Source organism: Octopus bimaculoides, chromosome 4, assembly GCF_046866305.1.
Source record: "Octopus bimaculoides isolate indiv1 chromosome 4, ASM4686630v1, whole genome shotgun sequence".
Lineage (NCBI taxonomy): Eukaryota > Metazoa > Mollusca > Cephalopoda > Octopoda > Octopodidae > Octopus > Octopus bimaculoides.
Window position 1 is genome coordinate 106,954,692 of NC_142931.1, and position 13,201 is coordinate 106,967,892.

Here is a 13,201-nt window from a genome sequence, read left to right on the forward strand (position 1 = left end):
TGGATGCCCCGTAGCAGCAGTTACAATGAAAGACGGGATTAGATTGTTCAGTATGAAAGATTCTGCAATATGTTTTCCTTTTGAAGACAGTAAATATATGAAAATTCGACAACTAATTCTAATAGGCGAGTGACCTTGTGAAGAACGTTTGGGGATCGTTAACAAAACGTGCTCACAGCACTGATACAATGAAAATATAATTTCAATACAGGCCCAACTGCTCAAATATCAAATTACATCACAGTAAAGTAGAACAGGCTCAATTAGTTGGAGAAAGAATATATATAACACTAAAGCCAAGAAAGAAGCTTGCAGGCAGTCGCTCAGCCTGTTAAAAATAACAGCTAAACCAACGTCATTACATTTTGCCATCTTAAAAGGGAGAGGGTATATTGTACAATGTAGTCCTAGATACCTACAAACAGATGGGACGGTCGCTGATGGAATGTCTTTGGTTGATCGAACACATATGACACTAAACATAATAGCATCACAACTGAACGCTTTATATCCTAAACAATCTTGATCAACGTATCTATACAGTGACCAAACTAATTGCATTAATGCCTCGCATGGAGTTTACCACACGTGTTGGGAATTCCATAAGAATTTCAGTTCTGTTTAGTTGTGGAGTGGACTTCGCCTCCACAATCTCCCCATGTTCTTCTAGAGTGCATAAGACTTACCGGACCTTGGTGAACCGGCATGTTTTTGACTCGAATTCCAGTTAACCTTTTACCCATATAATGAGAAATCATTATAAAAGGTCTGGAACGTGCAAATCCTTGTTGCCATTCTTCTGGCTTCTTGCTCGCTGTTGCATATAGCAGTACTGTCGCGTATTGTTTTCTTTGTATATATGTAACACTGAGGGCCACACATCTTGGAGGCATTTTTCTGTTTCTGCCGGAGTAGGAAACTTAAGTTTATTATCCTTGCGAGAAATGCATTTATACACAATGGTTTTTTCGTTCATAGTTTTTTGCCCCCTCACTAAAGGACATAACACATGGTTTTACCATATCATTTTAATACTGGGTGGGGTGGGGGTACGTTATCTTTCAGATCTTGGCTCCGAATGCGCGGTCCACTAGCTAACTGCCCTCGTGGGTTTTAATGTTGTTATTGTTACTGTTCCTGTTGCTGTTGTTTTCCACACAGTTTTTGTTGTTATTACTATTGTTACCATTGATAACTGCAATCTTGTTTTCGCTGTTGTTGTTCCCGTCGTTACTGTGGTTGTTGCTGATGCTGTTTATTGCTATAAAATAAAGAACTGTGAGCAAATGACGAGTAAGCAGTTCACTGTGAACCGTTGGCAGAGAGCGTTTAACCTCGTGTAACAGTAATCGTAGAACGTCGTGTGAATACTTTCTTTCCCTCTATTTTGTTAAATTATATACCCACTACCAGAATATAAAACTGTTGATGTTATTGTTGTTTCTGCAACTGTTGTACACATTGTTGTTACTATTGTTGTTGTCACTGTCGTTGCTGCTACTTGTATGTTTGAAGGTGTTGCTGTCATCACAGCAATAAGACGAAATTCTATTGCTTCGTGTCGACAAGTTTATTTTAACTCCAACTTTCTTGCCATAGACGTAATTTTCTGTGTCCATGGACACTTAATTTATCGACCTCGAAAGGATGAAAGGTAAAGTCGACCTCGGCAGAATTTGAACTCAGAACGTAAAGACAGACAAAATACCGCGTTTCTGCCAGCTCGCCGCCTTTATAATAATAATAATAAAAATAATAATAATAATAATAATAATAATAATAATAATAATAATAATAATAATAATAATAATGATGATGATGATGATGATAATAATAATAATAATAATAATAATAATAATAATAATAATAAGGTTGACCTAAAATTATACGCTAGAAATGATAAAGAGCTGGAAACACTACTACAGACAGTACATGGATTTACCAAGGAAATAGATATGAAATTCGGATTAGAAAAATGTGCCAAAGCAACCCTGAAAAGAGGAAAACTAGTTAAGAGTAGCAAAATCACACTAGATAAAGCCAATGAAATAAGAGAATTAGACGAAAGCCAGCCATACAAATATTTAGGAGTCGATGAACTAGATAGGATACAACATACACAAATGAAAGAGAAAATAAAGAAAGAGTACTATAGACGAGTTTGATCAATACTAAAAACAGAGCTCAATGCTAAAAACAAGATAATGGGTATTAACACTTCAGCCGTCCCAGTTACAATATCCTTAACTGGACACTAAACGAACTATCTAAAATAGACAGGAAAACAAGAAAAATAATGACAGGATCTCTGGATGCACCACCCAAAATCTGACATAGAAAGGCTATATATACAACGTACAGAAGGTGGTAGAGGTCTTATACAGCTGGAAAACTATTATAAAATAACCACCATAGGACTGCAAAAATACCTACTTCAGAAGCAAGGAAAACTAATACAAATAGTCACAAAACACGAGCAAAACAAAAAACTGTTTTCAGTATTTAAGGAAGCTGACAAATACAAACAAGAAATCATACTACCTAACAAATACGAAGACGAAGAAGAAGAAGAAACAAAAGCTATAAAACAAATGAAATCCAAACTAAAACTAGAACAGTAACGGACCATGATAAAACGATGGCAAGAAAAGCCCTTACATGGTAAATACTGGGCTAAACTAAATGCAAAAGAAATAGACAGAGAAAAATCCCAGCATGGTTGAGAAGCTCAGGACTCAAAGCAGAGACTGAAGGATTTTTAATTGCTGCACAAGACCAAAGCCTCCCCACCAGAAATTACCAAAAACATATAATGAAAAGAAACATAACAAGTAACTGCAGAATATGTGGCGATGGACAAGAAACAATAAATCATATTATCTCTGGCTGCCCAGTCCTGGCTAAGAAGGAATATATTCACAGACACGACAGAGCTGGGACCTATATACACTGGAAGCTATGCCAACACTATGGAATAACAACAGAAAAAAGATGGTATAAACACACGCCAGAAAAGGTCACAGAAAACGAGAAAGCAACCATACTCTGGGATATGCCAATACATACAGATAGAGAAATTAAGGCTAATAGACCAGATATAGTTGTCAAAGATCATGAAGGAAAAAAAATGCTTTCTAATTGATGTATCAATACCCGCAGATGACAACGTCTCTCTAAAAGAAATGGAGAAACTTTCAAAATACAAAGACCTGGAAATAGAGGTAACTCGAATGTGGAATCTAAAAACAGAAACAATTCCTATCATAGTAGGTGCCTTAGATATAATAAAAAAATATTCAGACAAATACATAAGAAAAACACCAGGACTTACAAATATATATAACATACAGAAAATTGCACTACTGAGCACTGCACACATACTACGCAAAACACTTTCAATACTGTAACCATAAGAGCATCACAGCAAACCACAGTACATACCCAAGGCACACAGAGCTGCGCTCGGTAGTGAAGTGAAAGCATGTTATAAAAATAAAACTACTGAACAACAACAATAATAATAATAATAATAATAATAATAATAATGATGATGATGATGATGATGATAATAACAGACATCACTACCGATAGTGACAAATGCAGAATGTGTGGTGAAGGGATGAAACAGTACGGCACTTCGTTAACGAATGCTCGAAATTGGCACAACGGGAATACAAACGACGCCATGACAATGCGGCAAGAATGATCCATTGGGAACTCTGTAGAAATCACGGCATACAAAGAGCAAAAATGTGGAATGAACAAACCCCAGAAGGAGTTACTGAACTGCAAAATCCTGTGGGAAGTAATGATCTAGTGCGATCACCTAACCAGACTTTGTTGTGGTGCATAAGAAAGAAAGATATAGTAATTTTTAGGAGGGACAAGAGTGCCTAATAACTGACGTGACAGTGTCAGGAGGCCAACATATCATCATGAAAGAAAGGGAAAAATTTGATAAATATGGAGACCTGAGAATTGTGATCGCTAACATGTGGCAGCAACGAGAGTCAAACATAAAGGTTATCCCTATTGTCATCGGAGCATTGGGTTCAATACCACCCAATCTGAAAAAAACATCTGAAAACTTTAGAAATACTCTACAATCTAGATGTATTGCAAAAATCGGCATCACTTGGAACTGCACGCATATTGCGTAAAATATTGTTTGTCTGAGGTCCTTGTTGTGACTCAACAAACAATACAACCCCCAGGTAGACAATATCTTCAATCAACAACCTCACGATATTGTATACTGTGCGACGTCTATGATAATAATAATAATGATGATAATAATTATAATGAATGCTATTTCTGTAAACCTTAACCATCCCCAAATTGCATAAAATGTATTTATCTTTGTGTTTACTTGAAATTTGGTATGACATTATGTGTTAAGGCTACTTATTTTTTCGATTGATTTGAAGGTAGTGTTTGCAATGTCTGAGAGATACATTACTAAAAATATGTTTTGTTATCGCCGTTGTTGTTGTAGTCGTTATTCTTGTTGCATAGCCTTTCCTTTTCCACATGATAGGCCGTGCCTTGACAGATTTGATCCAAGTTTTCACTAAATCGAGCAACCATATAAAATCGTTCTTGCTGATACTTGGAATTGTCGTTGTTGCAGTTGGAATTCAGTTGCGTTTTGCGGAATATGGTTGGATGATAATATTGTGTGGTTAGTGTAGTGTACTTGGTATACATGAAGTGCAGTTGTTGGGATATCATGCATTGTATATGACAAAATGACAAATAAAACATGATAACGTAGAATCGTTTGGACTTTGTTTAGAAATCATTTGTTCTGCAAAGTCTGTAGGTAAATAACCATATAATCTAGCATCTTCAAAAGAAAAGAATTTGCCCAGTGAAACATTCTATAGTTTCTCATTCTTTTGTTTGTACTCTTTCAGAAATTGATAAATATTTGTATGAAAAGTTGTAAATTCGTAACCAATAAAACAATAGAATTCTAATGTTTGAAAGGGAGTAAATCGGAAGGTTATTTAGCTAAGGAGAAGCACCAAAACAATCGGAGCACTGAGGGTATCAGCGGAATTGATAAGAAGAATAGAAATCTGTGCTGGATGCCATCAACTTTTTGAATTCGATTAGCCGAATTTGCCTTTCATTACATTCTTTCTCACTGCCATCACAAAATCTTCCTAAAGATGTGCAAACTTCATAAGATAATTAACTTTTACAACAATCATCTGTGTGTCATATTTAACGTATAAACACCATTGAAAGACACTTAAAGTAGCCATCCATGTATTATACTTATTGCATGTGCACCGTTGAAAGGCAATTAAAGTAGTCATCTGTGTATCACATTTGACATATACACACCATCGAAAGGCAACTACACTTAGAAACTACAGTTTTTAAATTAAGGAGTAACTTGGAAATTTTTCTAGATACAATTTATTTGTTATTATTGCACGTTTTATTACCGGATTTTTTGCTTTCTTACATTCCCTTATTATTATGTTCTAAGGATTGAGTTCCATTGTTTACTAGTTGATTCAGTAAATGTTTATAATTAGTTATTTTAATATATTTATTTTTTTTCTTAATACATTAACTATCCGTTAATCTTTTTATTTTGTTTTTATAATATCAAAAACAAAGTTCTGTGTTCGATTTGCTAATTTTTTTCTATCTCTGAAAATAAAATATTACGTTTAAAGTATTCTCACCTGATTATTTTTTCGACATTATCCGATATTATCACATTTCTATTATAGAATATCGAGTTGTCCGTGGGCCTTATACACTATTTCCTTCTTTCAACAGTAAAGGCGTTAGTAAATAATGTGATTTGAAGATCAATTCAATTAATTATAGCCGCTTGAATTTACACAATCCATGGTGTGTGCTGATTGTTAAAAGGTGTGCGCAATCTTTCTCTACTTGTATCTGTAGATAGGTCACCGAGGGGTCTAGCTTCGAGAAAAATTTTCCTCCATTTAGTTTTGAGAACACTTCTGGGCTTGATAATAGATAGTTGTGTTCGATCAAATGGTTATTTAATCCAGTTGAAAAGTCCGCACACACTCTTAGTTTACTAGTTTGTTTCTTTACATAAACCGTCGGAGCTGCCCAGTCTGAATGATCGACTTTTTCAATTATATCTAGATTTTCTAGTTTTTCCAGCTCTTTATTGACGTGGTCTTATGCCATAAATGGCACAGAGAACTGAGCTCAGTAGTGCAGTGAAAGAATACCACAAACAGCACGTTCCGTTTGGGCATAAAAACGGGTGTTGCCTTTTCTTTTACTGCAATCCTCGCTTTTGTTTTAGTGCAACAGCCTAATCCTTCTAAATCTCTGATGACAAACTATTTATTTTTTCTCGTTTGGTCCAGTTTTTCGCCATCTTAGTTCTGCAGTGCGATTTAATGTGTCTTGTGTTTCCACAACAAAAACACTTTGCTTTTTTGGACAGACACTCTTTTCTCAGGTGCATACCACTGCATGCCATACATGGGTTTATCTCCTGTTGTATATCGTATTTTTTGTGAAACACTTTATCCGTCTTCTGACTCTTCTACACTGGTTTTATCTGCAAACAATCTCTGCGTTGGATTTCTTTTGTGTCGTGCCTTAATTTTGATATCATATCACACTCTTCTGACAGTTTCTGGATAATTATATCCTGATTTATTTCCAGCTTTGCGAGAATTTTTGTTCTGACTTCTGCGTTCTTTTTAGCAGTAAGTTCCCTAGCAAAATCAGGCACTTGAACGAGTCTGGAGTTAGTTTATCCAGTTTAAATCTCTCACACTCTCTGTTCACTTTACCCGCATATGTGATAAGGTCTTCGTCATCGCTTTTCTCAGTATTCAAACACTTCCAACGTGTATTGAACAACAATGTTTTTTCCCTAAACATCCTACATAAAATCTCAATTGTGTCCATGAAATCTACGCCAGAAACTTTTTTTTTTAGACAATATAGAGTTACAATATTTCTCGTGCTCTATCGTCGCCAGCTTCCTCAGAATTAGACGCGTTTTCATTTCGTCCGTCCAGTCTTGGAATTCTTTTTCAAACATTTGTTCAAATCTTCGGTAATATGCCTCGAAAGTGATTTCTTCTTCTGGGTTATATTTAAATTCATTCATTGAATTTGCTACATGGTCTGGCGAATTTTTCGGTTTTGTTACCGACATCATTATTTGTAGCATTTGTTGTTGTTCTTATTCTTTGAGTTGTTGTTGCTGCTTTTGTAATTCAACTAAACCTAACAAATTTTCCATAATTTTACGGATTTTTCGTAAAATATGTACCACAAAAATGCTTATTACTCTTCTGTCAAGTTTTTATTTTCTCCACGTGAACAATTTTTCAACGTCGTACGCGTGAATTGTTTATTTTCTCGTGAAAAAAATATTTTCTTTCAACGTTGTCCGCGCGAATTGTTTATATCCTTGTCGCCACTGTTATAATGTGGATCCTCGTCCACTTGTATGATATTGTCGACGCTGTAATATTCTTGTCGCTACTATCATGTTGTGGCGGTATTCCGCGTATTATTATCTTTGACTTGTCTATCGTGCTATCGCTGATAGCTCCGCAAAACAATAACTTTGAAACGTTTACCTTGACGGTAACTCGAACTCGTATATAACACGTAACTGACACTGACTTCAGCTGAGAACTCGTACAACGACTCTACCACTACTGGCCCTATAGTGGCTCTCATACCTCTTTGTCACTACAACAACAGCCCAGCTCACTGCAAGCGGAGCGAGCTAGTCCGGTAAGAATTTTCCCTTTAAGGGTGAATTTTGAAATTTAAAAGTGAAAATTTAATATTTTAAAATAAAAATACCAATATGGTCTCCTAAATCGAGGAAAGCGATGGCTGTTGAAATAACTGCTATGACATCGTTTTCTCACCACTAGTTGATGTGGTCGAGAAACGAAGCAAGGACAACAGCAGCAAAAACAGCAGCAGCAGCAGCAACAACAACGACAACAACAGAAGCAGCAGCAGTAGTAATGATCAAAGTATATTTAAAAACTAGCTTAAAAGCTGCATTCCAAGCAGACTTTTGCGCTGGCTCCCGCAGAGGGATAATTGGGCCTGCGACCCAAAACTAAAGAGAGCTAAATAGCATGACTATAATACGTCTATGATAATTATATGCTCCTGTGGTGCTGAATCAGAAGTTAAGGACGGATGAGAACTAATTCTGCAATGCAATCATTTTATTGTTTCAGTCCCAAGTTGAATTTCAACTTTTGGCCAATTTGTCTCGATGCAAAAATTAACGAAGCGAAAGTCGTTTGTCTCTCACTTAATCCCTGACGTCATCTGACAAATTCCACTAAAATGGCATGAATCAGCCAAGCTTTAGCTGCTAGAAATAAACAACCTAAATGCTTTTAAATCAGATCCCAATGATGGATGTCCAAGAACCAAATCAAGGACAGATTTTCAATTCCGGGATCATTCTGATTCCCAAAGGGTATAATATGTCTATTAGGGACCCCTCACGGACAGACGGAATTTCGCTTTTATTATTATAGATGGTGCAAGCACGACTTCCATCACCATCCCCCCACTATAAGCACTTGCACAACGACAACAGCGGTCGTTCTTTTTTCTCAGCAGAATGGGAATGATTTTGCACAAACTTGTCGGAAAATATCAAAAGTCAAGTTGACAGAAAAATATTGAACGACGCTAAGTGACGTTCAACAAAGGATGGCAGAACAGTCTTCCTTAACATACAGGAAGAGGTGAAAGAAGACATTAATAAAAAAAACATTATATATAAATGTTCATCATTAAAGACGAGACTGGAGCGAGCGATGCAGACTCAGATCGAAAAAGGTCTGAGGTCGGTCTTAAAACTTATGTTGCCAGAGGGAGACACTTTGACACAGTTGAAATAAGATTTTCAACTGAAGAATTAGCCAAAAAATATGCAACAACAACCTTCAAAGGTGAGGAATTATGGCAAATTCCGACATACCTCAGTTGAAGGGTCTTTAAAATAAAGGTTCCAACAAATGCGGACATCTCTTAGCTGGTAGCAGCCGTATTAATCGGCATAGAAAACGAAAGGAAAATTCTACAAGTCCACAAAATGGGAAAGGAGAAATGGTCATATATGGGCATGGAATTGTATTTACATACCGATCTGACGGTATCGAAATTATCCCTGACCTGATCAGCCTACCTAATGGAACGCAGCCAAAATGCCTAATTAGTGGCGAAACAAACAATTTAAAGGGTTTCTACCCCATGCAAAGAAAGTACACCTCTAACACAACAACAGCAGCAACAGAAGCACCACTAACAATACCAACAGCATCAGTGCTATGAGCAGCAGCATCCAAAACCAAAACAACATCATCTACAGAAAGAGTAGCAGGAGAGATCTTTCAACAACATCAGTAGCAATCACCGGTACCACACCCGAGAAAAACAATAACGCCACCTACATCACCACAACCGAGAGAAGCTTCACCCACACCAGTGGACGAAACCAACAGCGTGGAAATGCAGACGTTCCTCTCCTTGCCACAGATTTTCAGATTGTAAAAACTTGTCTAGCGAGAAAAACAATCTTGGAAACCCACCAGAATGGATCCTGAAGAAAAAAAAGGAAAACATTACAAAATGAAAAGCGCGTTACAAGATAATCAGAAGAGAAGACACAGAAGCCAACAAACCATCACACACATACACCCTAAACCAAAGCAATTACAAACATCTCCAACACTACAAAAGCCACCAACTTTACAGACGTTTCAATAAACGAAAACACATAGCAATCCAGGCCGACAACATGAATAGCACTCTCAAGGCATCACTTTCGGTGAATACGAGATTTACTTATCTCCATGACAACTGGAAATGAGCGGCGGTTGGAACTGCGGCGTTGTTCTGCAAAGGTTTGGAACTCGAGATAAGGACTACCTTCCTGGGCCCAGAAGGGATGCTGGTGGTCATGGATGTAAATAGAAGCGACGCGAGTGCCTTCAGACTGGCAGTTGTTTATGCTCCGACATAGGAAGGACATCCAGATTTCTTTAGACGTCTGGACGTCTTCCTGGGAACGTCTCAACCTTTAGTACTAATGGGTGATTGGGCCATCTTGGAAACACGTTTGGATTGTGTGGATCTAGCAGCCATAAAAGTGGAGTGGCAAAAGTCTTGTAAGCTTGCTCAGATGTTTTCAACTGTCTGATGGGTACTGACTGGATTTCTGAATGTGCCATTGGGACATGGACGAACCGCTTCGGGACTTCTAGGTCGTATTTTGCCACGAACAGCCATAGGAAGTCTCTCATTGTTTAATTTTATATTGTAACTATTTTTTTTACTTTTCACACGCCTTTTATGTAAGCCACATTGTATTGTCCTGCACGTATCAAGTGTTTTTTGTGAACCCTTAGTGGTTGATTAAGGAAACATTATTATTATTATTATTATTATTATTATTATTATTATTATTATTATTATTATTATTATTATTACTGAGTGAGAGAGCTATACATGCCATCAAAGTGATACTGGGGTACAAATATACAAAGCTCAATATACCTATCATGACTACCCGTCTGATAAGGTACACCAGACACATGCGTCATAACAATGTGTGCGCGACATGGTCATCACAAATCAAGATAAACAGCGCATGACCTTGCAGGCGGACCCCAGTTAGAATTTTCTTCAGGTCGAGTAGCCCATCGCGCTCAAAAGGTCTCTGAATAAGGTTTAAGTATGATGAACAAAACACCTATGTTTCCAGAAATGAATTATTGAAATCCCCCAAAATTCCTCTCAACACATGGTTATGATGTTGCCCTACTACTTCTGCTCGTGATCAGAGATGTACATGTCATAATCCACTAAGGGACATGCTCAACTGGTTAAGGTCAAGCAACTGACAATTAAATCTGTGGTATTGAGCTGAATATTTGTTGTAACCCATCTTTTATACCAAGACAAAACAATGTACATAATAACACTTCCAATCAGTTAAGATCAAAAGCCATGAGAGCCACTGCCTGGTACTGCATCATCATCATTATCATAATCATCATTGTTGTTGTTGGTGGTGGTATTGCTTTTATTGTTATTATTACTATTATTATTATTAACGTATATTTATTTTATTTTTACAGTAACCAGCAACAGTGTGGGTAAGTATATAAAATTATTTATATAAATGTGTACTTGATTAAAAAACTGGCGTGGTAATAATCCTTTGGTTTTAATAGTAATTTACTTCTTTAAGGCGGTGAGTAGGCAGAATCGTTAACACACTGGGTAAGATGCTTCGCAGCATTTCGTCCGTCTTCACGTTCCGAGTTGAAATTCTGCCGAAGTCGGCTTTGCCTTTAATTCTTTCGGGTTCGATGAAATAAGTACTGGTTACACACTGGGGTCGATGTAATCGACTAGTCCCCGTCCTCAAAATTTCAGGCCTTGTGCATTTAGTAGAAAGTATTATTATTATTATTATTATTATTATTATTATTATTGAGTGAGAGAGCAGCGCATGCCATCAAAGTGACGCTGGGGTACAAATATACGAAGCCCAATATACCCATCATGACTGCCCGTCTGATAGGGCTACACCAGATACATGCATCACAACCATATGTGCGCGACATGATGACCACATATGAAGGTAAACAGTGCATGACTTTGCAGGTGGGGGCCAGTTAGAATTTTCTTGAGGTTGAGTAGCCCATCTCACTCAAAAGATCCCCGAATAAAGTTTGTTTAAGGATGATGAACGAAACACTCATGTTTCCAGAGATGAATTATTCAAACCCCAAAGAATTCCTCTCAACACATTTAGTAGAAAGAATTATTATTATTATTATTATTATTATTATTATTATTATTATTATTATTATTATTATTATTATTATTATTATTATTATTATTATTATTATTATAGTTGTTGTTAAGGCGGTGAGCTGGCAGAATCATTAGCATTGCGTTCTGAGTTCAAATTCCGCCGAGGTCGACTTTGCCTTTCATCCTTTCGAGGTCGATAAACCAAGTACCAGTGAAACACTGGGGTCGATGTAATCCACATGTCCCCAACTCACAAAAACTTTCAGACCTTGTGTCTATAGTAGAAAGTATTATTGTTGTTATTGTTATTATTACCATTATTATTATTTACATATATTTATTTTATTTTTACAGTAGACATCGACAGTCTGGGTAAGTATACAAAATTATTTATATAAATTCATATAAATTTATACTTGATAATTAAAAAACTGGCGAAGTAATAATCTATTGGTTTTAATAGTAATTCTCCTATTTAAGGCGGCGAGCAGGCAGAGTTGTTTGCACACCGGGCAAAATGTTTAGCGGCATTTCGTCCATCTTTACGTTCTGAGTTCAAATTCCGCCGAAGTCGACTTTAGCTTTCTTCTTTTCTAGGGTCGATAAAATAAATACCCATTGAGCACTGGGGTCGATGTAATTGACTTAGCTCCTCCCCCAAAATTCCTGGCCTTGTGCCAAATTATTATTATTATCGTTGTTATTGTTATTATTACCAATATTATTATTAACATATGTTTATTTTAATTATACAGTAAACAGCGACAGTGTTGGTAAGTATATAAAATTATCTATATAAATTTGTACTTGATTAAAAAACTGGTGTGGTAATAATCTATTGGTTTTAATAGTAATTTAATTCTCTAAGTCGGTGAGGTGGCATAATCATTAGCACCCCGGGCAAAAGTTTTAGCTGCATTTCATCCGTCTTCATGTACTGAGTTGAAATTTCGCCGAGGTCGACTTCAACTTGCTTCTTTATGGGGTCGATAAAATAAGTATCAGTTGAGCATTGGAATCAATGCAATCGACATATCCCTTCTCCCGAAGTTGCTGGCATTGTACCAAAATTTGAAACTAATATCAATTTACTTGTTTAAAGCGGCGAGCTGGCAGAATCGTTAGCACGCCGGACAAAATTCTTAATGGTATTTCATCTGTTTTCACTTTCTGAGTTGAAATTCCGCCGAAGTCGCCTTTGCCATTCATCCTTTCGGGGCCATTTAAATAAGTATCAGTTGATGTAATCGATTTGCCCCCTCCGCCGAACTTATGTCAAAATCTGGAACCAATATTAATTTACTTCTTCGTATACTTTGAAAATGTAAAGCAGAGCATCAAAATTTCATATTTACAGTAACTGAAA

The 13,201-nt window shown here is 36.6% G+C and overlaps 1 protein-coding gene across 3 annotated transcripts in view; it reads left to right on the forward strand.

Annotated features, from left to right (window-relative positions):
- The window catches only part of LOC106877887 (uncharacterized), a 168,405-nt gene that overhangs the window by 26,307 nt on the left and 128,897 nt on the right, over positions 1-13,201 (forward strand). For all 3 annotated transcript variants that reach the window (XM_014927039.3, XM_014926964.3, XM_014927110.3), the window contains exons 2-4: positions 11,151-11,168; positions 12,190-12,207; positions 12,591-12,608. In XM_014927039.3, the coding sequence (XP_014782525.2) occupies positions 11,151-11,168; positions 12,190-12,207; positions 12,591-12,608 (54 nt within the window). The remainder of the gene's footprint in view (positions 1-11,150; positions 11,169-12,189; positions 12,208-12,590; positions 12,609-13,201) is intronic.